The following is a 27,896-nucleotide window of genomic DNA, read 5'->3' on the forward strand; positions in this document are numbered from 1 at the left end:
TCTCAAGAAATTAGACAGGCCGTCAGTACTTCAGGTGTGATCAATTTTCAGATATTGGCACCATAGCTTGTAGACTCTTTAACTTTCACAAAGACCAAATAATATACACCATTTTGTACTTATTTTTACTAAAGATATGTAGCAGTATAAATTTTGGCCAAAATGTATGAAGAAAAATGACTAATTTGCTAAATTTTATAACAGAAACAAAGAAAAATTCATTTTTTACAGAATTTTCAGTCTTTTTTCTTTTATAGCGCACAAAAATAAAAAACTCAGCAGTGATTAAATACCACCAAAAGAATGCTCTATTTGTGTGAAAAAAAGGTCAAAAATTTCATATGGGTACAGTGTTGTATGACTGAGTAATTGTCATTCAAAATGTGAGAGCACCGAAAGCTGAAAATTGGTCTGGTTAGGAAGGGGGTTTAAGTGCCCTGTGGTCAAGTGGTGAATTTTTTGCTATTACCCCCTGAGCTTGCATACCAATTTTTTCTTTATTATTTTATTTTGTTCTCATTCATGTTTTTCTCACTCGTTTTGCTTGTAATTTGTATTATTCTGTTACCATTATTTTGCTGTTTTGGTCATCCCCCCACTTTTTTTTCTTTTCTGGTTTTGCTCCATTTTCCCTAATTTGTCATTGTGTTTCATGCTTTCCAGCCTTTTGGGCCATCGCCATTTGCTTTCCATATTGCAGCCTCTGCACTTACCAGACCTGTTACTGTATCTCAGTGATCCTTGTGGAACAAGCATTCACAGGAAATACAGGTTAGTTTTCTAATTTTAGACCACATACAGTGCCTTGAAAAAGTATTCATACCCCTTGAAATTTTAAACATTTTGTTATGTTACAACCAAAAACGTAAATTTATTATATTGGGATTTTATGTGATAGACCAACACAAAGTGGCACATAATTGTGAAGTGGAAGGAAAATGATAGTTTTCATTTTTTTTTACAAATAAATATGTGAAAAGTGTGGCGTGCATTTGTATTTAGCCCCCCTGAGTCAATACTTTGTAGAATCACCTTTCGCTGCAATTACAACTGCAATTCTTTTTTGGTATGGCTCTACCAGATTTGCTCATCTAGAGAGTGACATTTTTGCCCATTCTTTTTTGCAAAATTGCTCTAGCTTTGTCAGATTGGATGGAGAACATATGTGAAAAGCAAATTTCAAGTCTTACCACAGATTCTCAATTGGATTTAGGTCTGGACTTAAACCATTCTAAACATTCCATTGTAGCTCTGGCTGTATGTTTAGGGTCGTTGTCCTGATGGAAGGTGAACCTCCGCCTCAGCCTCAAGTCTTTTGTAGATTCTAACAGTCTCTAATCAGTTTCTTCTAAGATTGCCCAGTTCTGCTCTTTTAACTACTCCTTTTTTGTAAGTGTTATACTTTTTATAATAAACCTCTGTGTATCGGATTTACACTATGGCCACCTCTCTTTTGTCCTCATGATTCTGAGTTCGGGTTGGTTTAAGAGCCATGATCCCTCGCACTTCCCTAGCCACGCTGAACACTGTGAAGCTGCATCATTAGTTGGTCATTTTGGATCTTGGTTCACATACAAGCTTAATTAGCTTGCTTTCTGGTAAGCGTAAATTTCACGTGGTGGTGGATCACTATGAGTGGTGTTTATCTCAAGCTTTCTACACAAGCTTTCACTGTGAATTATTGAGAGAATATGCCTTGGGACTTTCCTTACTTTTATGGAAGATTTCTTGGATCTCCTACCTTATGAACTTTGTTATGCATTAATTGATTTTCATGCACTCACACACTTATTAATGTTTTAGCGCACCTTCTTCCACATGTTTGCTGTGTCCCCCACATGGCTTCTCGCAAACTACAAATGGGACTTCTTATGGCTTTCTTTCAACATTGGCTTTCTTCAAGGCCAGATTTGTGGAGTGCATGACTAATAGTTGTCCTGTGGACAGATTCTCCTACCTGAGCTGTGAATCTCTGCAGCTCCTCCGGAGTTACCATGGGCCTCTTGGCTGCTTCTCTGATTAATGCTCTCTTTGTCCGGTCTGTCAGTTTAGGTGGACAGCCATGTCTTGGTAGGTCTGCAGTTGTGCCATACTCTTTCCATTTTTAGATTATGGTTTGAACAGTCCTCTGTGAGATGTTCAAAACTTGGGATTTTTTTTTATAACCTAACCCTGCTTTAAACTTCTCCACAACTTTATTCTTGACCTGTCTAGTGTGTTCCTTGGCCTTCATGATGCTGTTTTTTCACTGAGATTCTCTAACAAACCTCTGAGGGCTTCAAAGAACAGCTGCATTTATACTGAGATTAAATTATACACAGGTGGACTCTATTTACTAATTAGGTGACTCCCGAAGGCAATTGGTTCCACTAGATTTTCGTTAGGGGTATCAGAGTAAAGGGGGCTGAATACAAATGCACGCCGCACTTTTCAGATATTTATTTGTAAAATAAATTTGAAAACCATTTATCATTTTCCTTCCACTTCACAATTATACAATTATGTGCCACTTTGTGTTGGTCTATCACATAAAATCCCAATAAAATACATTTAGGTTTTTCGTTGTAACATGACAAAATGTGGAAAATTTCAAAGTATGAATACTTTTTCAAGGCCCTGTAATTATGCCAGGTAGCTAGCTATCCAATTCATGGTATGTGCATTCTGTCCCTGCTTTAGTCATATCAATAGCATTGATCTGTAACCAGTTGTTTCTCCTTGTGATTAATGATATGCATTGTTTTTACATACTTTTCCCATGTCCGTTACTTTGAAGAAGAGGACCACCGTGCCCTTGAAACATTAGTGTCACTATTTTGATCATATGTTTTAGAATCGACTTCTCAGTGTGCTGGTTTTCTCTTCATTGATAGATTTTGTACGGCACCACCATAAATCCATGCACCCACACTCCACTTCAATAAGAACTTGACAGGGATTAAAACTTTATCCCAGTCTATTCTAATAAAAATATGAAATGACACCAACATTTCACTTTTAACAGACACAACTGTTGCTCCGTCTACACTTCCACATTAGTTGTTTCTTTTATTTGTCTACCAACAAGTAATGTACACACTTTGCCTATAGATATATAAAAAAAAAATACATTTTATAATATCTTTAGCTATATATTTTTTTACGTAAATCACTGTATTTAACACTGTTAGTTCATGACTTGTGTGCATATACTTATATATCTTTTTCATTAGTTTGCATAAGCAACAAACACATCGAGGTTCAAATATTTATTGGAAACTTCCAGCATCATTCATCTATATTACATCAACCTACACATTACATTGACCACTTTTAAATTCTAAGCAATGCTATTGTGTATTGATAAACATGGCTAATACTATATAATGGATTGTGCCTTAAAGTGTACACTAATGAAAATCAAAAATGGCTTTAGGGTAGAATTCATTTTAAAAGTCAAAGTAAAGCACTGAAAAATAAATAACATTTTATGAAAATATGATTATGTTGGATAAACAGGTACATCTTTTCAACTTACTTTTAATGAGGCAACATTAAAAACTCAACATCTTCTTGCTGAGTTCAAATTGTTTTTCTTATTTTGATAAAGGGTAATACGTGAGAAAGGGTAATAACTTAAAGTGGTTGTAAAGGCTGAAGGCGTTTTACTTTCATGCATGCTAACAAAATTGATGTCCTTTTTTCCCCACAAATAGAACTTTCTTTTGGTGGTATTTGATCACCTCTGTGACTTTTATTCATTGCGCTATAAATGAAAAAGAGTGCCAATTTTGAAGAAAACACAATATTTTTTTTTACTTTTTGCTATAATAAATATCCCCAAATTAAAAAAAAAAAAATGTCCTCAGTTTAGGCCAATATGCAATCTTATACTTATTTTTGGTAATAAAAATTGCAATAAGCATATATTGATTGGTTTGCACAAAAGTTATAACGTCTACAAAATAGGGGATAGATTTATGGCATTTTTATTATTTTATTTTTTTACTAGCAATGGCGACAATCTGCAATTTTTTTCAGGACTGCGACATTGCGGTGGACAGATCAGACACTTTTGATACTTTTTTGGGACTACTGACATTTATACAGCGATCAGAGCTCTAAATAGACACTGATTATTGTATAAATGTCACTGGCAGGGAAGGGGTTAACACTGGGGAGCGATCAAGGGGTTAAATGTGTTCCCTCAGTGTGTTCTAACTGTGGAGGGGTGGGACTGCCTGGGGGAGGAGACTGATCGGTGTTCCTATATACTAGGAACACACGATCTGTCTCCTCTCCCCTGTCAGAATGTAAATTTGTGTGTTTACACACACAGATCCAAGTTCTGGCTCTGTCAGGAGCGATCGCATGTGCCCGGCAGACATCGTGGCTGCCGGGCATGCGCATCGGCTCCTCAGTACCACGGCGGGCACTTGCGCGCCCCCTATACCCCTTAAAGCTGCTGTACGGCGATTTGCGCAGGGGAGCCATTCTGTGGTCGGCAAGCGGTTAATAGATTTTTAATTTTTTTGTGATTACAAAAGAGGAACTAAGGATCAAATTTATTTTTTTCAATAACTAACATGTTATACTCACCCATCCAATGGGGCTCCCGGCTCCTCACCCCCACTGAATAGCCACCATAGAAAGCCGCTTGCAATGGGGGCACTAGTGTAGATGATCTCCAAGCTGACCATAGACACAAAGAGTGTGGCTTGGCCCTGCCCCCACTCCTTTGCTACTGGCTATGATTGACAGCAACAGGAGCCAATAGCTCCCATAACTGTCTCTGAGCCAATAAGGAGGGAGAGAGCCTTTGCTCTTGTGCACAGTGCTGGAATGAGGCTCAGGTAAGTATAAGAGGGGTGGGGGGTGGACTGCATGCAGAAGGTTTACCATAATAGATTGCATAAAGGTAAAATAACCTTCAGCCTTTATAATCACTTTAAACTATCCTTATATGGTTGACCTGAGATGTCAATCACCTGTTCCTGTTTTCATCTGCATTGTCTAGAAAGGTGAAAAAGAAGTTTAACTTACATCCATAAAGCGATGGTCACTGTGACAGAAAGCATGGTAAATCTTTCCAACGGGGACACAGAAAGCAATAAACATCTGGCACAGGATTTAACCAATGATGAAAACAATTGTGCAAAAATAGGCAAAATAACTGACAAAACCTAGCTAAATTAGAGAAGAATAAAACATGTCTAGATGCTCTTTGTTTATGCAGCATTCCATTAAATATATATTTGTGAAATGTTTTTCATAAATTGACATTTAGTTTGCTTGTTTTACTTGTACATATCTAGGTAATGTTACAGTGACATTTATAAACTGCATAATAATTATATCTCTTGACATGTGTAAGTTAATTATACTGTTCCAGGTGTTCCAATTCCTTTAAGTTCTATCTTCCCTGTTGACATCTTTCCAGTCTTCAAAACACTCAACGACACAGCATTTTCTTGAATGTGCTTTGCAACTCTGGACTCCGAAATGCATAAATTAATGGGTCAATGACAGAATTGCACAAAATAAGGGTGCAATTTATATACACAGTTGACATGTAACAAGCGCAATAAGGATTGTTAGGGCAAAATGAGAATAAAAGAAGGTGAACAAAAAATGGAGACCAACAGCAAATGAATACACCCAGTAAAATGGTCAGTGTAATTGCTCCTTTCATGTTTGTCCTTTGTTGCACTGAATTCCATTGACCAGAGAGGGAAGCAATTTTTTTGGCATGCGACTGAGCTAAAAGGAACATATGGATATAAAGACATACCATAAACACTAACAACAGAACAAACATTACAGTAAAAAGCAATATTGTTACTGTATCATGGAAATTGATAAGTATACCTATTCCACATCCACCACAAAATGTCCAGATTGTGGCCAAGATGATCCAAGCTCTTCTAAGAGTCATTATATTGTGGTAACGAAGGGAGTAAAAGATAGTTATGTATCGATCTACTGCAATAGCAGATAGACTGAATATTGATCCAAGTAGTGACAATACAAAAAACCAGTCCATAACATCATCCATCTTTTGCTCGAATAGACCTTTTTTTTGTAGATGACCAACTCTGACTAGAATCATCATGATGCTCTCTAGAATTTTATTCAGACTTGCTAGGATATCGGAAACAGCTAAACTACAAATAAAAAAATACATGGGTAAGTGAAGGTTTTTGTTTTTAATCACAGCAACGAGGACAAGAACATTTTCTAGAATTCCAACTGCTGAGATAGTAAAGAAAATTTCTTCAGGAATATTGATATTCATACACTTCGTATAATTAGAAGTGAGGGATGTCATATTTGGATGACCTATGCTTTGTTTTGCAATTTCTGTGGCTGTCTCCATCTTCATTTTGCCTTGATTTTTTGTTAGCTTTGATAATATTTATTCTTGACAACGTAGCCTTGTCACTTTGAAAAAAAAAGGGTTAAAATAGAGTTACAATTATTATTATTTTTTTTTTCATGTTTACTTATGCCTATTCACTTAAGAACACAACAGTGTATAAACTTCTACCTTTATGTTAAATATAAAGTACATGTATATTCGTTATATTTAAAACAAAACTGTAAGACCCCTTTCACACTGAGGTGCTTTACAGGCATTTTTGCGCTAGAAATAGCACCTGTAAAGCGCCTCTCATGCCACTGCAGTGTGAAAGTCCGAGTGCTCTCACACTGGGGCAGTGCGCTTGCAGGATGGGAAAAAAGTCCTGCAAGCAGCATCTTTGAGGCGGTGCAAGAGCAGTGAATACACCGCTCCTCCACCACCCCTGCCCATTGGAATGAATGGGCAGAGCTGCCAAAGCGCCTGCAAAGTGCTTCGACAGCACCAAAACACATGTGCTTTTAACCCTTTATTCGTCTGCTAGTGGGGGTTAAAAGCGCCTCGCAGCATAATAGCTGTTATATAGCTGAGGGTGGGACCACTCGGTGACGTAAATGGGCAACCCTGCCTTCCTCTGACGTCACGTGGCATCAGAGGGGGGAAAGGGTCACCCGTTTACATCACTGGGTGGCCCCGCCCTCAACTATATAACAACTGTCACCTAGAAGAAACGTCACTTGGCGGGAGCCTCCCATGGAGGCGGAGCTGTTGCGGCTTTTTTCTTTTCTTCGTCAGTGGTGTGAGATGGATCTACATCTTGGGACATTTTGATTTTTTTATTTTTTTAAAAAGGACTTGTCCCAAAGTGTCTCCTAACTTTTTTACTATTTTTGACACTTTTTTTGTGAAATGGTAGGGGTACAATGTACCCGTTACCAATTCACATAGGGGGGAGGCCGGGATCTGGAGGTCCCCTTGTTAAAGGGAGCTTCCAGATTCTGATAAGCTCCCCGCCCGCAGACCCCCACAACCACCGGGCAAGAGTTGTGGGGATGAGGCTCTTGTCCCCATCAACATGGGGACAAGGTGCTTTGGGGGGCTACTCCAAAGCACCCTCCCCATGATGAGGACATGTGGCCTAGTATGGTTCAGGAGGGGGTGTGCTCTCTCGTCCCCCCTATTTTCCTGCGCCCTGCCAGGTTGCGTGCTCAGATAAGGGTCTGGTATGGATTTTCAGGGGACCCCTACCCCATTTTTTTTTTAATTTGGCGCAGGGTTCCCCTTAATATCCATACCAGACCTGAAGGGCCTGGTATGGATTTTGGGGGACCCCCACGCATTTTTTTTTAATTTTTGGTTTGGGGTTCCCCTTAATATTCATACCAGACCCAAAGGGCCTTGTAATGGACTGGTGGGGGGGCCATGCCATTTTTTTCAATGAGTGTTATCTATATTGCCGAGACCTGACAATTCATTACAGCCGCAAGCAGTTTTAAATTACTTTTTTTCTTTTAAAAATGTCATTTTGCTGTGGTACTAAACACGGGAAAACTGTGCCACTTTACAGGCATATTATAGACACCCCCCAGGCACGATATTTAAAGGAATATTTCATATTTCAATGACATACATTATTAAAATCACTGCTCCTGAAAAAACTGCCATTTTGAAAACTTTTTTTTGCATTGATACATGTCCCCTGCGGCAGGACCCAGGTCCCCAAACATTTTTAGGGCAATAAATTGCATATAAGCCATTAGAATGAGCACTTTAGTTTTTTCATGTTAATGTCTCAGACTTTAATGGTGTTTCGTGGCTTTTGAATTTGCCGCGAACACCGCATTGGGCTCATCCCTAAAGATGACCTTATTTGCCTTGACCAAGCAGTGATGCTTTAACTGCAGTGGCGAAAAGTAAATATTCAGAGTGTTGTCTAGTGTCTGGCAGGAGTGTCTGAATAAGAAAACTGGTTAAACAGAATTACAAATTTTATGGCAGGTAAAACAGCTCCCACACAAGTATCTGTAATTCTAGGTCAGTGGATGGTCAAAGATATGCTGCTGTTGAAAAGTCATAAGAGAATATTGAAAAGTAGATGTAGTTACTCCCCAGAGGAAAAGCTGCTTTTGTGCTTTTCAAAGTGTTTAGCTGGGGTGACTAAGGCTTATAGAATGTTTGATGCTTCTGCCCTCCTCTCTTCCTCCTGAACTTTAATACTAGTTCATACTTATCCACCACCTCAGTTAGAGAAGACACCATTGGTGTCACGCAGCTTCTGTCTTGAAATCTTGTGATTTTTTTTTTTACATCATAACACATGATACCTATGCAGTGTGATTCTACCCATACATGCATGGCACATTTTCTGCTCACTTCAAAGAAAAGCCCCTTCTACGGACTGACAGGTTGGTAGGCTAACTTTTCATTGTGGTAACTAGAGGATGCAGCTTGTACATGCAGATAGCAGGAATCAGAAGATTTATAGACTGAGGATGTGTGACACTGGGCAAATCATACAGTAAAGATCTTGGAGAAGCTATATTTTAATTTAAGTGGAACCTTATATAAAAAATAAAAATTGCTAGCAGGAAGGCTTTTTACTGCAGGCACACTATGTGGTTGATCTACTAATGGCAAATAGACTGTTCACTTTGCTTAGTGAATGGGATAAAGCTCTACTAACTTGCGTCATACAATCATGTGCATGCAAAAATACAGTTTTTATTATTTTCCTTGCAGGTGGTTAAAGTGATATTAACCACTTGCCGACCACTGCATGCCGATAAACATCAGCACAATGGCAGCGGTGGGCAAATGGGCCTACCTGTAGGTCCCCTTTAATTGGCGGGACTAGCGGGCGCACCCGCCGTGTACAGCATGACCGCGCCCGCGGGTTTCGCGGACTCGATGTCCTCTGGTGTCCTGCGATCGCGTCACCGATCGGAAGAACAGGGAGATGCCTATGTAAACAAGGTATTTTCCCATTCTGTCTAGTGACATGACAGAGATATACTGCTCCCTGTCATCTGTGATCTCGGTCATGTCCTAGGTAGCCCATCCCCCCCACAGTTAGAATTACTCCCTAGGACACACTTAACTACTGGATCTCCCCCTAGTGTTTAACCCCTTCCCGGCCAGTGTCATTTACACAGTAATCAGTGCATTTTTATAACACTGATCGCTATATAAATGACAATGGTCCCAAAACAGTGTCAAAAGTGTCCGATGTGTCCGCCATAATACCGCAGTCACGATAAAAATCGCAAATCGACGCCATTACTAATAAAAACAATTAATAATAAAAATGCAATAAAACTATCCCCTATTTTGTAGCCGCTATAACTTTTGCGCAAACTGAACAATATACACTTATTGCGATTTTGTTTACCAAAAATATGTAGAAGAATACATATCGGCCTAAATTGAGGAAAAAAATTTTTTTTTATATATATTTTTGGGGAAATTTTTATTATAGCAAAAAGTAAAAAATATTGTTTTTTTCAAAATTGTCCCTCTTTTTTTGTTTATAGCGCAAAAAATAAAAATGGCAGAGGTGATCAAATACCACCAAAAGAAAGCTCTATTGGTGGGAAAAAAGGACATCAATTTTGTTTTGGTGTAACGTCGCACGGCTGTGCAATTGTCAGTTAAAGCGACACAGTGCCGAATCGCAAAAAGTGCTCTGGTCAGAAAGGGGGTAAGATCTTCCGGGGCTGAAGCGATTAAAGGAGTTGTACAGGCAGAAGGTTTTTTTATCTTAATGCATTCAAGCACCCCCTAATTACTTACCTGAGACCCATCTCTCTCCAGCGATATCCACAAGTGTTTTAGCCGTTCGGGACTCTCCTCCTGATTGACTGGGACACAGCAGCGGCGCCATTGGCTCTTACGGCTGTCAATCAAAGTCAGTTAGCCAATCAGGGGAGAGAGGGCCAGGTCTGAATGGACACACGGAGCTGTGACTCGCTCAGGTGCCCCCTGTAGCAAGCTGCTTGCTGTGGAGGCACTTGACAGGAGGGAGGGCCCAGGAGCAGCAAAGAGGGTCCCGAGAAGAGGAGGATCCAGGCTGCTCTGTGCAAAACTAACTGCACAGAGTAGGTAAGTATAACATGTTTCCTGTCGCATCATGGCAGCATACACGTTGGGTTGTGACTCCGCCTCCACAACCTGATAGGACCACATAGCTATAAATTAGAGAGTAGACACCTGCCCCAGTATTCTCTTATTTTTCCTCACCTGTCAGGACGCACGGATCAGCACCCCCTTACCGCTTCGCCCCAGCCAGGTTCTAGCCTCTCCTGGGTGGAAGTCCTTCTTGTACAGCCTCTAAACGAGCTAAATGGAAGGAGCCCCACTCTGGTGGTCTCAGGGGCACTCATCTCAACTTAAAACTGTTTGCCAGAAGACAAGCCTTAAACAGGCTTCAAGTGCAACAGCCCGCAAAAGCCTTAAACAGGCTTGCTGGAGGATTGGCCAGGGAACCATCTGTATGGCCTTAAGAAAGTAAGCCTTAAACAGGCTTCATTGTGTGCAGCGATCTCCATTCTCCCACCCCCTCTCCCCTCCCCCCTCTCTGACATACCGTGGGTGTTCTGCTGGGCTCTGTGGTCCATGCAGTGCTATGGGGGACCGCCGAGCGTTCTCGGCGTCCTCGCGCATGTGCAGTACGGCTCTTTGGGCGCTTCTAAGCTATTTGCCAGTCTCCAAGATGGTGCCGGGCGCCTTGCGGCGCTACTGCGCATGCGCGGGCGTCCGACGCCAATGGCGGCAGATTTAAAAGCCACAGCATTGCTGTGGAGGCTGCTGATGGTTGCTGCACGCTACAGACGCCTGCTCTGCGATCCATAGCAAAGGAAAACGCTCTACAAAGGTGGGTTCTCCCCCCCCTCTCCCCCCCCCTCCTGTCCAGGCTGGGTCAGTTTCTACATTGCTGCTTGTTTTTTCCTTGCAGGTTTACAACCTACTCACCATGGAGACCGCTGCCCCAGCAGATCACCGCCAGCCTATTAGGTAAGGGGGGGAAGAAGTGGGTAAGTAGCGAAGATTGAAAAAGAGAGCACTTCTAACGCTACCTAAATTGGTCAGCCCTACCAGGTCCTCAGGAACGTCTGCGTCAAGACATAGAGAGTCCTCACGCAGGAGAAGTCGCTCCAGACATAGACGGAGCCGCTCCTACCATAGGAGAAGTCGCTCAAGAGGAAGCCGCAGAAGAAGCCGCTCCAGATCACGTTCTCGGCATGGTCGATCCCGCCACAGAAGGTCGTCCTCACGTAGGCACCGCTCCCCTGCACGCCATTCCCGTCCCGCCAGGAACGCATGCTGGATCTGTGGTACAGCGGCTCTTCCGGATAAGCTGGTTTGTCAGAGATGCCTAGAAGAGGCCACAAGAGAGAGAGCCTCAGAAGTCGGGGACTCAGCCCCTCAGGCCTCAATACCAGATGTGGATCTCTCCACCATTACCTCTCCAGCCCGGGCCAGCACATCAAAGGAGCAAGACTCCCTATCTGATAATGAAGGCCTGGAGGTGTCGGCCGGATTCGACTTTGGCCTTATAGAACCGTTTGTTAAATCAGTCAAGGAGGCAATAGGATGGGAGGAACAACCGGGGAGCCCAGCCAAAGCAGAGAAAATATTTTCCTAAGCTTAAAAAGGAACCAGAAACCTTTCCGTTCATCGATGAGCTGGAAGATTTAATCAAAGAAGAGTGGCAGAGACCAGAGAGGAAATCTAGTCTGAACAACAGACTCCAGAAGCTGTACCCACTCAAGGAGCCTAAAGTGAACCCTCCGGTAGTGGACGCATCTTTAATGCGCCTCGCCAGGCATGTTACCCTCCCGCTAGAAGATGCGGTTATGTTTAGAGACGTTCTTGACCGAAAAATCGACACGGATCTCAAGCGGGCTTACCTTTCGGCCGGAGGTGCATGCAGGCCTGCGATAGCACTCGCGGCAGTAGGAAGGGCCATCTCGAGTTGGTCGTCAAACACGGAAAAGCTGGTATTAGAGGGGGCAGACCAAGAGAAAATTGTGAAGGCATTACAAAAGTTAAGCTTGGCTGGTGATTTCGTGGCTGAGGCCTCAGTTGACACTATCAGGTCTGCCTCAAAGTCTATGTTGGCCTCAGTGATGGCCAGAAGAGCTTTGTGGCTGAAGCCCTGGACGGCGGATCCGGCATCCAAGTCTAATTGGTGCCGTATTCCGTTTGACGGTGAGCACCTTTTCGGAACAAAGTTGGATACGGCCATCTCCAAGGTAACTGGTGGAAAATCCGGGCTCATTCCCTCAGATAGGAGGCCCAAACAGAGAGCCCCTCCTTTTAAGCAGAATCTCCCAGAAAGGTATAGAGACGCGAAAGCGTACAGACCAGGGAAGGAGTACCGAAGGAACTGGAAGAACCCTCAAACTTCTTTTATGAAATTCCAAAAGCCTAAGACTTCCGCTCCCAGTGACCAGAAGCCTTTTTGAAGGTGCGCCCGTCCGGCCAGCAGCAGTAGGAGCAAGGCTTTCCAGTTTCAGGCTGGTCTGGACGGAAACCATACACGATACCTGGACCCTGGCCACCGTCAGTTTCGGCCACAGATGGGCCTTCAAAAATCGACCCCCAAGAGATCATTTCTGCCCAACCCGTATTCCTCCTCCCGGGGAGAAAAGGTTATCCCTTCTAACTTATGTCCTAGAGCTGCTTCAAAAACGAGCGGTAGCAGAGGTTCCACCAACACAACGAGGCAGAGGATTCTATTCCCCACTATTCCTCGTCAAAAAGAAGTCAGGGAACTTTCGGCCGGTTCTAGACCTGAAGAAACTCAACAGATACATCAAAGTGGAGTCGTTCAGGATGGAAAGCCTGCAGTCTATCCTCCAGGCCATAAACTTGGGAGACTGGATGCTCTCCGTAGATCTCCAGGATGCCTACCTACACATACCAATTCACGTGGCATTCCAAAAGTTCCTGCGGTTCTCGGTGGGCCAGGAACATTTTCAATTTCGAAGCCTCCCTTTCGGGATCTCTACGGCACCCAGAACATTTACAAAGGTCCTGCTTCCAGAGGGAGAAAGGTCTAAGGGTCCATCATTACCTGGACGACAGTCTTCTCCTCTCAAACAGCCAGGAATCACTCGTGCAACATCGCGAGATCTTAGTTTTGCACCCTAACAAGTCTGGGCTGGATAATCAACTGGCAGAAGAGCAACATCCAGCTTACCCAGAGGATGGTCTTCCTGGGAGCCGAGCTAGACACCCGGGCCAACACGGTAGAACTGCCAAGGGAGAAGTTGTCCCTACTAATTCAGAAAGTGAAAGATGTGGTTCCAGCATCATACTTACCGGCCAGAGCATACCTCAGCCTGCTGGGGTCCTTATCAGCAACCATTCCAATGGTCAGATGGGCGCAATGGAATACCAGACCTCTGCAAGCCTCCTTCCTGTGCCAGTGGGACGGATGGTCCATGTCCCAATCGATTCGCATCTCAGAAGAAGCCAGATTATCTCTACGGTGGTGGACTCACCCCGGCAACCTCAGCAGATGCAAACAGATAGTCATTCTCCATCAGGAGGTAGTAACTTGGGACGCCAGTCTGGAAGGATGGGGGGGCATACTACCTACATTATGCAGCTCAGGGCCGCTGGCACTTCAAAACCAGGGATGTTGTGTCAAACGTCCTAGAGATGAAAGCAGCCTTCCAAGCCCTCTTGGCATTCAGCTCTCTTCTGAGAGGGAAACAGGTCCTCATCCAAATGGACAACCGAGTGGCTGTGGCCTACATCAACAGGCAGGGGGGTACCAAGAGCATCTCCATGATGCGGGAAGTTGGTCCGGTGATGCGATGGGCTCAACTGAACCTGCAGGACCTGAAGGCGGCCTATATTCCGGGAATTCAGAACAAACTGGCGGACTCTCTCAGCAGGACATTCGTTTCCAACAACGAGTGGTGTCTAAGCCCGCAGGCCTTCGCCCTCATATGCCAGACATGGGGTCATCCAGACATAGACCTCGCAGCAACACCAGAGAACAGGAAATGTCAAAGGTTTCTGTCGAGGAACCCCTTCCCCTCAGCGGAGGGAACGGATTGTCTCCAGCATACCTGGAACTTTTGCCTAGGTTACATTTTTCCACCAACCCCACTGATAGCCAAGTTCCTTCTGAGGCTCAAACACTCAGCAGCTCTAGTCCTGGCCGTGATTCCCTTCTGGCCACGGAGGCCTTGGTTCACCACCCTCCTGCAACTGAGCACAGCGGATCCAATTCCTCTTCCGGTGACAACGGATCTACTAACCCAGGGCCAGCTACTACATCCGAATCCAGAGAGATTGCACCTAGCGGCCTGGAGACTGAAAGGTCTAGGTTCCTAGATCAAGGCTGTTCGCATAAGGTAGTCGAAACCCTGCTTTTAGCCAGGAAATCTTCCACGAATAACACCTACGAGAGAGTCTGGGGGAAGTTCTCTTCCTTTGCTCAGGAACAAGGTTGGGACCCGTCTTCCCCATCAGCAATACAAGTGCTTGAGTTTCTACAGTCAGGCCTAGACAAAGGCCTTAGATCTAGCACCCTGAAAGTCCAAGTCTCTGCCATCTCTGCTCTGACAGGGGTTAGATGGGCACCTAACCCTCTTGTAGTTCAATTCCAGAAAGCATGCCTGAAGATATAGCCTCCCAGGAAGCCTTCATTCCCAACATGGGACCTATCAACTGTCCTAGAAATTCTATCCGGTGAACCATTTTTCCCTCTTGAAGATACCTCCCTTTGGGACCTGACTCTAAAAGTATCATTCCTAATTGCCATCACTTCAGCGAAAAGGGTCTCAGAAATGCAAGCTTTACTGATCAAGGAACCATACCTGATGGTTTACCAAGACAGGCTAACCCTGAAACCTTCAGACAAATTTATCCCAAAGGTTTCCTCTGCATTCCACTTTAACCAGGAGATTGACCTCCCGGCTTTGAGCACAGATCAGGGCGTTCCTCATCCCCTGGATGTTAGGGGCAACATTCTGCATTACCTCTCGGTGACCAAGTCTTTCAGGAGATGCGAGAACCTTTTAGTCATCCCACATGGGTTCAGGAAGGGCCAGGCAGCTTCTGCTCGTACCATCGCCTCATGGCTCGTGAAAGCTATCAAAAATACCTACTCCTTAAGCACCTTGCAAATCCCGGAAGACCTTAGAGCGCATTCCACCAGGGCAATGGCTACTTCATGGGCAGCTTACTGTAAAGTTTCAGCGGAAACCATTTGTAGAGCGGCCACTTGGTCTTCAAGAAACACCTTCATTTCCCATTATAAAATAGACGCTGCACGCTTAGCAGCAGTTGAATTTGGGAGGGCCGTCATACAGGCCAATTCTTCTGTTCCTTGTCAATAAATTTGATTTTTTTTGCTCTCAAACCCAGTTTGGCGAGTTACTCCCCAACGTGTATGCTGCCATGATGCGACAGGAAAACGGAAAATTGTATACTCACCTTTCCGTAATTTTCCTTTCCTGTCGCATCTTCATGGCAGCATACAATCACCCACCCTCTGAGGTGACATGTGTATATAGTTACAGAGAATACTGGGGCAGGTGTCTACTCTCTAATTTATAGCTATGTGGTCCTATCAGGTTGTGGAGGCGGAGTCACAACCCAACGTGTATGCTGCCATGAAGATGCGACAGGAAAGGAAAATTATGGAAAGGTGAGTATACAATTTTCCGTTTTGTTATTAAAAAAAAAAAAAAAAAACAATCACTTTAAAGGCTTTTTCTTGTTTAAAAATAACAAACATGCCATACTTACCTGCTCTGTGCAGTGGTTTTGCACAGAGCAGCCCAGATCCTTCTTTTCTCAGGTCCAGTTCCGGTGCTCCTGGCCCCTCCCTCCAGCTTGCTATAAGGCACCCGAGCCAAGACGCTGCTCTGTGTGTCCATTCAGACACTGAACCATGGCTCGGTCCCACCCCCTCTCTCTTCATTGGCTCACTGACTTTTATTGACAGCAGCTGGAGCCAATGGCACCTGCTGCTGCCTCAGCCAATCAGGAGGGAAATTCCAGGACAGCCGAGGCTCTCGTGCAACATTGTTGGATCGAGATTGGTCTCAGGTAAGTATTGGGGGGCTGAGTAGGGCTGCTGCACATTGAAGTTTTTTAATCTTAATGCATAAAATGCATTAAGATAAAAAATATCTTCGGCCTTTAGAACCATTTTAGGTATTCTTTGCAAAGTAAATTTCACCACATTCACTAAGCTAAGGGAAAATTCCCTTCACAAATTGAAGATTCCCTTGCACAGTGAACAGCCGGTTTGCCTTTATTAAATCAACCTCTATATCTCTTCTGAAATAAAAGCTTTGTGCTTGTCTGCTAGCAAACTTATTTAGCTTGTACACTGATCTTATGAGAAAAATGTTGTTGAAATGTTAAGCCTGGTGATAGGGTCTTTTTAAGAGCAGGTGATAAGACAAACAAGTATACAGATTTACATGTATTTCTTAAAGGGATCTCTTTATACATAGACAACTGTAGATAAATAACAAGTTACCTATGGATAAAAATCGACTAGAAGAACCATTCTGTGATATCATTAAAAACAATGACTTACTCCAATGATCTTTTAACAGATTCTTGTCTTAATCACTTTAGTACCGCGCTATAGTAGAAAGATGGCTACAGTGTGGCTCTCTAGTTCTGGGAGGGAGTCCATATATGTCCTCCCAGAACCCCACCCCCTGGGACGTGCATCAGACGTGCTCTGTGACTGCTATATCCTTTGGATACAGCTGATCACAGATCGTAGTAAAGGGCCAATCAAAGTGGCCTTTTCCCATGTGATCAGCTGTGTCCAATCACAACTGATCACATGTAAATAGACTTGGCCATTATTGGCAGTCCTTTTTCTCATGCGCTGTGTCTGTGTGAGGAAAGGAGAGGCGTTAACTGGCAAGGCTCTTAGTACATTCTTTACACTGATAATCAGGGCAGCCCCATTTGTGCAAATCAATGCCCATCATTGCAGCTTTTTAGTGCCCATCCGTGCAGCTTATCAGTGCTCATCAGTGCTGCCTATCAGTACCCATCAATGCCGCCTTTTAGTGCCCACCAGTGTCACCTATCAGTGCTGTCTGTCAGTGCAGCCTCAACAGTGTCCATCAGTGCACATCAGTGTAGCATCATCAGTGCCTAAAATTGCAGCCACATCAGTGCCCATAAGTACAGCCTCATCAGTGCCCATCATGGCAGCATCGTTAGTGCCCATTAGTGCAGCATCATCAGTGCCCATCAGTGCAGCCTATCAGTGCCCATCAGTGAAGAAGAAAAATCACGTATTTGCAAAATTTTATAACAGAATCTAAAGAAATAAAATTTAATTGATATTCAAAGTGTGACAGCACTCAAAGCTAAAAATTGGCCTGGGCAGGAAGGGGGTGAAAGTGCCTTGCATTAAAGTGGTTAAATGACAAGCCATGGCCAAATTTGGTCAATGACTTCAGCCAACATCCCTGGCTCCTTTGTTTACATTCAGCTGCGGGACAATGATCCCCCAGCCCGCAGCTGAAAGGGACCTGGGATGAGACATTGATTGCTATAACATAGTCGGCTGCCAGTGTTTAGCAATCAACAAGGGAGCTGTAAAATTTAGCTGTGAGCTGTCAAATTTAGGTCAAATGGTCAACATTTCTTGAAGTGTAAATGGTCTGCTATTATTCTAAACCAGGCATGAGTAATATTAGCTTTTGGAAAAATGTACTGCTTTTTTGCAAAATGGTAAAATGCATTGGAGTCAATTGGGAAGGTGACAATATGATGGTCTGAAATAGTTTTAGCTCTTTAAAGCTGTTGTGGGATTTAAAAGGTTTTTGTGTGTTTTTTTTTTTCATTGTGTAAAATGTTGTTTTGTTAGACAGAGGTAATGTCCACACAAGTCCAAATAACAACTTAAAAAACCTAAAGAGACATTACGTATTTTTTTTCCTTTACATGCATTTATTGGTGTTTATTGCTGTCCTAACATAAATAAACAAAAAAAAATAAAATATTGTGTACTGTCTCTTTATATATGCTGCTCATTATACCAGTTTGAGCACAATATCTAAAACACCTAAAGTTAAAAAAAAAGGGGGGGGGGCATTGTATGATTATAATTAGGGTGCTGTGGGACATATAAGATTTAGCAAATTCTGAATTTTCTAGCTAATTTGCCTTTTATCGTATTTGTTGCACACTGTTGTTGCTTTTAGCTTGTATGAAGTAATGTTCTGACTCTGTTCTAGGAAATTAAATGACCATCGATGTCAATGTTCCTCTTGGTCTTTTTGTCCTGTCGCTATGTTTGTTAGCTGAAAAATTAATGTTATTGTTGTTTTATAATTCAAAGAGTGTGTACAAACACCCTCTTCATTGGTTCCATTTCTATTTGAGCATCTACTGATTTCTTAGAGATTCTTTTGACGGAACATCTTCTAGGAAAAGCTGAAACAGTTGCACAGGTTCATATTGAGGTTTTTCTTTGGTTAAATTGAGTGTACTTAAATCTTAAGTGTACTTAATTAATGACATTTATTTAACAAAAACACAAATATTGGGTGATTGTATATAGAGTTGTCTCTTCTTTATTACTGACATTGATACAGAGAAAGAGAGCTATGGTCCATTCAAATAAACTCTTTTTACATATAATAGTATATTTTAAGAACAATTCATCTAGAAAAAATTTGAAAGTTAGGTTTTTTTTTTTTATATTTAAGTTGGGATGGTGAATTTCATTGGGTTCGATTCACAGGCTTCATTTGGGGAATGCATCCAAAAATCAGCAAATTTCGAACTTTAATGTAAACCCCTTTGAGGTCATTAGGATGTGAATTTTGAAAATTAATTCTCTCAATTTCAACCAAAAATACCATTAAAAAGGGAACAGCTTTTCAAAGTCAATGTTTACACTTGCTGTTGGGGGGATATAAACACACAGTTGTGCTGAGTTTTACTACCCCCAGTGATTCTAAAGGTTCGTTTTTTAACCCATAGTAATCCAGCACATTTTAGAAAGTGGCTGAAATCCTGGAGTTAAGCTTTAAGGGATAAGAAAGGATTCACTCAACCCACTGGAATATAAGAGGATACGGAAAGTATAATAAATTACAACATTCTAGAGTATATGGAAGGATTCAGATAGCAAGTTTAGAAGGATAAGAAAATGGAAAAGCTTCCAGTTTATTGTGGTATATCGGAGGATACAGTAGAGCTATATTAGGTTAAAAGAAGGTATACATAAGGTGCAGTAGTTTACAATCTATTAGCTTTTAAAGCAGGATGAACTTACAGTCTGGGTACAAAGGAGGAAAGGAAGGTGGAAGCGCTTATAGTCTATTGTGGTATATGGGAGGATACAGTAGGTGAAAGAGCCATATTTGGGTAAAAAACAGGGATATAGCAGGTGCAAAAGTTTACAGTTTATTAGGGTATAAAGCAGGGTACAGAAGGAGGAAGAGCTTACAGTCTGCTCGAAAAAAGTGGAAAGGAACGTGAAAGAGCTTGCAGTCTATAAGGATAGAAGGTGCCTACAGAAGGAGGAAGAGACATATTAGGATATTACAGAGGGATACAGAGGGATACAGAAGGAGGAAGAGTGTATAAGGGAGGATACAGAAGGAGGAAGAGTGTATAAGGGAGCATGCAGAAGGAGGAAGAGTGTATAAGGGAGGATACAGAAGGTGGAAGAGTGTATAAGGTAGGATACAAAAGGTGGAAGAGTCATATTAGGCTATAAGGTAAAGATACAGGAGATGGAAAAAATTATAGTCTATTAGGGTATAATGAAAAATACAGAAGGTGGGATAGCTTTACAGTCTTTTAGGGTATCCCGAAAAATACATGGAAGCTGAAAGAGCTTATGGAACATTGGAGTACAAGGAAGGAATAAAGAAGATGAAGGAATTTACAATCTATAATTCTTCATTCAAATGTTTGCATTATTTATGCAGAAGTGTTTTAATGCTGTAAATTTTATTGCAGTAAAAATTTTACCGCACTAGAAAATGAACCAAAGATGCAGCAAGCAGATTTTTAGGGTGTTAGATAAGAAACAAGAACAGGATGGAAAAGCCTAAAGTATATTAGGGTGAAGGGGGGTATTTAGCTTAGATGAATTTGAATGTGTGATATTGCTTTAATATCATTGAACTATGTGAAAAGGGTACAGCAGGTGTTTAGTGAAGGTGGCTTGTGAAAGGGGAAGCATAACTGTTAACCTGCCTCAGGCTTGGTTTTATCTTAACACAGATCTTCACCTCCTCATTCAACATTGAGTATTTTTATCTTTATTTTTTTACAAACTATTTATTTAGGCAGCAGCATACAAAAGGTATACGATATACATATATAAAAAGGTATTATAAAATGGTATCATGGACATACCCTTTCCAATAGAAATAGTAAAGCAAAACATGATCAGAAAGTGTATGTAATAGACCATGTTCAACTATTTTTTTTTCACAAGAGAAGACCATGTTCAACTATACCATGCATTATTACTGTCAGGTCGAGTCTGCGGACTATGTCAAGAGAACAAGCCAAGCTCGGTATATGGAAACAGATGTAGAGCACACGACAAGAACCACACAGGAAGCCTAACACACTAATATTGATCGTCAAGGCTTGGCTTGCAGTGCACAAGGTTAAATAGTGTTTTCTGTTAGAGGCTGGGGTGGAGCCCTGCTGAGGGAAGATTACTTAAGCACACAAGTGAGAAGCGCATGGTTTCTAAGCTGAACACAAGCAGACAGGGAAGCAGACAGGGCATGAATCATTACTGCAGATTCATGACAGATACCAAAGTCAAAAAGAGAGAACAAACAAAACAAAAATAAAAATAAATAAAAGAAAGATATCTCTAAATGACCAGAGTAGTAAATCTTTATAGGGGGTCGTACATAGAATCAGTCTAAAAATAAATGTCCATATATCCCATTTATCAGAGAAGAGGTGCATTGTATTGAAAAAGAGTGTAAAAAAACTCTCTCCATTAACAATATAACATCTATTTTGTTAATAATTTGTGAGAGAAGAATGGTGGGAGACGTCCAGTTTAGAGCTTTCGCTGTAGCTGACTCTGGGTCGCAGCCCTCAGGGTCTCCCAGCAAGCACCACACAGGAAGCCTAACACACTAATATTGATCATCGAGGCTTGGCATGCAGTGCACAAGGTTAAATGAAAGTCCCACCATTTTTGATACACTTTGTTGCTTTGGCCGCTTTAGTGTATATTTCACTACAGATGACAGGGACGGAGGCACATGGCTTTACCCAGCCATATTAACCTCATTTAAAGTCCCAATTTTCCCAATCCCCCTTTTTATTTATACTTAAGCACACGGGTGAGAAGCGCACAGTCTCTAAGCTGAACACAAGCAGAGAGGTAAGAAGACAGACAGGGCATGAATCATTACTGCAGATTCATGACAGTACCCCCCCCTCTTACGAGGCCTCCCCCTCTTGGGCCCAGGCTTGGAGGGAAAGCTCAAATGAAACCTCCTCAAAAGATGAGATGCAAAGACATCAGATGCAGGGATACAAGACCTCTCCTCAGGACCAAACCCTTTCCGAGGTACTGAAGAATGTCTTTACAGAGCTGGGAATTTGACTAACCTTGTAGTCCTGACTATCTTCAGTGAAACCACGGTGGGGAGAGGATCATAGAACTTATTGAGGACTAAAGGCTTCAGAAGGGAAACATGAAAGGAGTTTGAAATCTTGAGGCTTTTAGGCATCTGAAGTTGAAAACAAACCAGATTTAACTTAGAAATTATAGTGTACGGGCCAATGAATCTTGGGGCAAATTTCAGAGAAGGAACCCGGCACTTGATGTTCCTGGTGGAAATCCAGACTTTGTCTCCAGGCTGTAGAAAATGTGGCTTACGCCTGCAATGGTCGGCAAAAGCTTTGAATTTGTCGGCAGCTGCCTGGAGGGAATCATGAACGTCACCCCAAATAGAGTCGAACGATTTTTGAACCATAGCCAAAGCTGGAATGTCCAGAGAACGGGTCATAGGAAGAGGGAGCTGAGGGTGTCTTCCATAAACTCTGAGAACTGATGTTAACATGATCATTGTGAGATAATTCTGCCCACTGGAGTAGAGAGGACCAATCATCATGATGAGCAGAGACTAAATTGCAGGGAAAGACTTCTAAATCCTGAATAACACTCTCAGTCTGTCCATTGGATTGAGGATGGTAAGAAGAGGAAAAATACAGGACAATATTGAGGGATTTGCAAAAGGCTCTCCAAAAGCGAGATGTAAATTGAACACCCCTGTTAGAAACAATATGGGAAGGAACCTCATGGAGGAGGAAGATTTCTCGAACAAAAATGGGAACCAAAGCAGGAGCAGACGGGAGACCCAGAAGAGGAACAAAATGAGCCATCTTAGAGAACCGATTGCTTACCACCCAAATGACCGTATTATTCTCAGATGGTGAAAGATCGGTGATAAAGTCCATGGCAATGTGACACCTGGACTCCTTAGGATTAGGCAAGGGCATGAGAAGACCAGCAGGAGCTTGTGTGGAGGATTTAGACTGGGCACAGACATGACAGGCCTTAATCTTAGTCTTTGAAATCTGGGCGAAGAGCAGGCCACCAGTAGTGGCGACTGATGAGCAGGAAGGATCGGAGGAACACAGCATGACCTGCCACCTTGGAATCATGTCCCCAATGAAGGATGTTAGCTTTTAACTCAGTGGGGATGAAGGTCTTGCCCTAAATATTCCACCACAGAGGAATATTTGACTCCAGGGTGGTAGAATGGGCAAGAATGCATAAGTTCAGAATGATCAGCTCAGGTTCAGAGGTGGGATCCTCACCCAGAGTGTCAAATGACCTAGAGAGTGCATCAGCCCGACTGTTGCAGGAACTAGACATGTGCACTAAATTTGTTCGTTTTCATTTCATTCCTTTTTTGGGGTTTTTTTTTTCATTTTCCGGGTTATTAGTTATGTTTGCAAATCGTAAATTAATAACTTTGTAAAATTCGGAAATTCGAAAATCCAAAAATCCTAAATAATAGATAAAAAAAAACTAACTATTAAATTATAGGTATTGGAATTTCCTTTTAAATTTGGCTGTTAGTGAACGTAACGAATATGAATTTATCTGAAGTCACGAATTATCCAAAATAACAAATGCCGCATTTAAACAAATGGAACAAATTAATAATAAATAATAATAATAAAAAGTTTTTATTATTATAATTGTTATTTATTATTATTAATTTGTTATGTTCCATTCGTTTAGATAAGACATTCGTCGAAAAATTTGTAACTTTGTATTAATTCGTATTCGTTAGGTTCACTAACAGCCAAATTTGAAAGGAAATTCCAATGCCTATAATTTAATAGTTAGTAATAGTTAAGTTATTATTAGTTAATTATTATTTCAGATTTTCACATTTTCGGGTTTCCTAATTTACAAATTTTCGAATTTACGAATATTTGGAAAAATTTGGTAAACGGGTTTTCGTTAATTTGGATATTTCCGACATGATGAATGAATTTGTCAAAATTCTTTAAAGAAACTAATTCGGAATGAAACGAATTGCACATGTCTAGCAGGAATCAGGTTTGTACGTAATGGTGAAATTAAAACAGGAAAAGAAAAGACTTCACCTGGCCTGTCTGGGATTCAGTCATTTGGCATTCTGTAAATACTGCAAATTTTTATGATCAGTGAAAATTGTTTTGGAGTGAGGGGAACCCTCCAAGAGATGATGCCACTCCTTTAATGCCAATTTAATTGTAAGAAGCTCCCAATCACCAATAGCGTAACTGCCTGAGAACATTTTTTGGAGAACAACGCACATGGTTGACGTTTTTTCTCACAAGATTGAAGAAGCACAGCTCCGACCCCAGTCGAAGAAGTGTCAACTTCAATAAAGAATGAATCCCTAGGATTAGGTCTCCTCCAGAGAGAGGTCCAGAAACAAAGGCCTGTTTCAAATCATGAAACGCAGAGACTGCCAAGGAGTGGCCCCCTGAAGCTTTCTCACCCTTCTTGGTCAAGGCAATAATAGGCAAAACAATGGATGAGTAATTCCTAATGAACTGCCTATAATAATTAGTGAACCCAAGAAAATGTGTGGCCTTGTGGCTGGCAGGAAAAGGTCAGATGGTAATGGCCGAGACCTTTCCAGGTTCTATACGAAGACCTAAACTAGAGACAAAGCATCCCAGAAATAAGACCTCAGGACATTCAAAAGAACATTTCTCCAGCTTGGCATACAGATTATTTTCTCTAAGGCGCTGAAGTACAATCCAGACATGGTTTCTGTGGACATGCAGATTTTCCAAAAAGATGAGAATGTCATCCAGATAGATGACAACAAATTGATAAAGTAGATCCTTAAAGACTTTGTTGATGAAGTTTTGGCACACAGCTGGGGCATTACACAGACCAAAGGACATAAGCAAGTATTCATAATGTCCATCTCTAGTGTTAAACGCGGTTTTCCATTCATCGCCTTCCTTACCTGGATCAGATTGTATGCAGCCCTGAGATTTAACTTAGTAAAAATAGAGGCACCTTTCAAGCTGTCGAATAGCTCAGATATTAAGGGTAAGGGGTATCAATTTTTGATAGTCATCGTGTTTAAGCCTCGATAGTCAATATAGGGTCTTAAAGTACCATCTTTTTTGGCAACGAAAAATAACCCTGCTCCCGTAGGCAATGAGGACTTCTGGATGAACCTGTTTTTTTAGATTTTCAGCGACATACTCGGATATGGCCTGGGTCTCTGGGATGGACAGGGGGTAGGGATGACCGTCAGAGTTGCTCTGGGAACAAAGTCAATAGCACAGTCAAAGCACCTGTGAAGAGGAAGCACCTCAGCTGACTTTTTGCAGAACACATCCCGGAAATCGCTATATGCAGCGGGAAGAGCAGAAGATACTGAAGTGGTGGCAACAGGAAGTCTCTTTTTTGGGGCAACCTTGAGTAGGCAAGACGAGGTAGGAGTTGAGACCTTAGGTAAGATAATGAAGGATATCCACTCCTGGTGGAGTATCCCTACTGACATCTTAACAAGGATGGTCTGGAAGCAGATAGGGCCTCCTGGGAGAACAGTTCCATAAATTGCTGAAACCACCAATGGAGTGATGAGGGGGAAAGGGTAAGTTTCATGGAAGATGCAGTTCTCCAGTCCATAAAATTGCCAGGGGCTCTGGAATCCAGATAGGCCAAGACCGAATAATAGGAAGCGCCAACATGAAGGAACACCGAAAGAAGGAGATGAGTAGACATTTGCAGAATGAAAACATTTGTTTTGATTTGTTTCGATTTGTTATTTACATAAATTCTAATAGTTAAATTTGTTTAAACCATTTAATTTGTTTTCGGAATTTGTTTAGTTTATTCGTATTCGAATTGAATCAATTCGAATTTGAATAGAATAAAAAAGAATAGAGTAGAATAGAATAGAAAATAATACAATAGTATAGAACAAAACAACAGAATAGAATAGAATTACTATAACCATCTTTCTATTCTAATCTATTTTTTTCTATTCTATTCAAATTCAAATTGATTCTATTTGAATTTTGGGGAATGGTTATATTCCATTCTATGCTATTGTTTTTTTAATTATATTATTTTTCTATTTTTTTTCTTTTCTATTCTATTCTTTTCTATTCTATTATTTTTTATTTAAATTAAAATTTATTCTATTCAAAATTTAAATTTCAGAAGATGGTTATATTCTTTCTATACTATTCTGTTGTTTTTTTCTATACTATTCTGTTATTTTCTATTTTGTTCTTTTCTATTCTATTCAAATTTGAATTGATTCTATTTGAATTTTGGGAAATGGTTATATTCTTTCTATTTAATTCTATTGTTTTTTAAATTCTATTCTTTTCTATTCTATTATAGTCTATTCTATTCTTTTTTTCTATTTTATTCTTTTCTATTCTATTATTTTCCTATGTATTCAAATTCAAATGTATTCTATTTGAAATTCAAATTTCAGAAGATGGTTATTGTCTATGTTAATCTATTCTATTTGTTTCTATTATTTTATAGTCTATTCTGTTCTTTTATTTTATATTCTATTCTCTTCTGTTTTACTCTATCATCATTTTATTCTTTTATTTTCTGTTATATTATTTTCTATTCTATTTTTTCTATTCTATTCCTTTATCTTCTATTCTATTTTATTGTCCTTGGAAATTGGAAAACTATTCGTATTCCAAAACTTTTCGAATTTAAAAACTATTTGAATTCGAAAAGTATTCGAAAATTATTCGAATTCGAATTCCGTCCAAATCTTTTTTTCGTTACTTCAGATCTGTTTAAATTCGGTACTATTGCAATTCGGAAATTTGGATACATCCGAATTTCCAAAAAACAAAAATTTGTCCTAATTTCAATTCGGAACGAAATGAACCGCACATGTCTAGAGATGAGAAGGTGATACTTCCGGGTCCAATACTCCACCTTCCAGATGTATTAGACCTGAGGGTTTCCTGGATGAAGTGAGCTTGTATCACGAAAACGACCTTTGCCCCCACAATAGAGACACAGGCCCAGAGTTCTGTTCCTAGCATGTTTCTCTGGAGATAGCCTGGTCCGGCGCAGCTGCATTGGTTCCTCATCTGGCAGGGGATGCTCCATGGGTCGAAGAGAGGGAAGCTCAGACTGACTAAGGACCAAGGAGTGCTGGTGTCTTTTTTCTAGGGTCCTTTCCAGAAAGCGAATATTGATCTGGTTACACAGGGAGATCACATCGTCCAGATCAGCGGATATGGTTCTTCCCCCTAACTCATCCTGCATTATGTCAGAGAAGCCATGTAGAAAGGTTGCAACTAAAGCCTCATTGTTCCAGCTCAGCTAAGCAGTTAGTATACGAAAATGAAGAGCATACTGTCCCACAGAAGCAGACTCTTGATGGAGGTGTAAAAGGGCGCTGGCCACTGAAGAAACACTACCTGGTTCCTTGAAGATGTTTCAAAAGAGTTTCAAGAAACTAGACAGAGTAGAAACCACTAGATCATTCTTTTCCCACAGAGGGGCAGCCCAGGTTAAAGCCTCGCCAGACAGGAGGGAATAATATAGGCTACCTTTGTCCAATCAGACGGGAAGTTTTGGGGTTGGAGTTCGAAATTAATAGTAAACCGGCTAAGGAACCCCCCTGCAGGCCTTGGAGTCCCCAGAGTAATGGGACGGAGCTGGTTAATGCAAAGGGTTTGTAGCTGCAACTGTGACTGGAACAGATACAGCAGCAGATTGCGGTTGAGGGTGTCAAACCGAGGGGTCGTAAGGAGGCCTGAAGCTGTTCAAAACGGGAAGCCAAATCCTGGAGGAATCGCATCACCTGGGTCTGATTAGATTCCTGGGTTTTGAGTCTGCGAACTATGCCCTGCAATGGATCATCTGTGGGTAGCGGCGCATCAGCTGGGTCCATGCACGATCAAACTGTCAGGTCACCTGAGGCCAGATGACAGATGCACACTGTCAGGGTCAGGAACGCACTGCTAAGGTTATGGACCCTTCGGCTGACTGCTGCGGATGGAGCGCTGGGTGATTCAGGAAAGCAGGTCCACTAGAACA

General features: G+C 41.6%; 1 protein-coding gene across 1 annotated transcript in view; it reads right to left on the reverse strand.

The window, feature by feature from the left end:
• Positions 1-3,420: 3,420 nt before the first annotated feature.
• Positions 3,421-27,896, reverse strand: part of MC2R (melanocortin 2 receptor) — a 38,624-nt gene continuing 14,148 nt past the window's right edge. The window contains exon 2 of the mRNA XM_073632721.1: positions 3,421-6,420. Coding sequence (XP_073488822.1) covers positions 5,432-6,361 — 930 coding nt within the window. The 5' untranslated portion in view covers positions 6,362-6,420 and the 3' untranslated portion in view covers positions 3,421-5,431. The remainder of the gene's footprint in view (positions 6,421-27,896) is intronic.

This window comes from Aquarana catesbeiana, linkage group LG05 (assembly GCF_042186555.1).
Source record: "Aquarana catesbeiana isolate 2022-GZ linkage group LG05, ASM4218655v1, whole genome shotgun sequence".
NCBI lineage: Eukaryota > Metazoa > Chordata > Amphibia > Anura > Ranidae > Aquarana > Aquarana catesbeiana.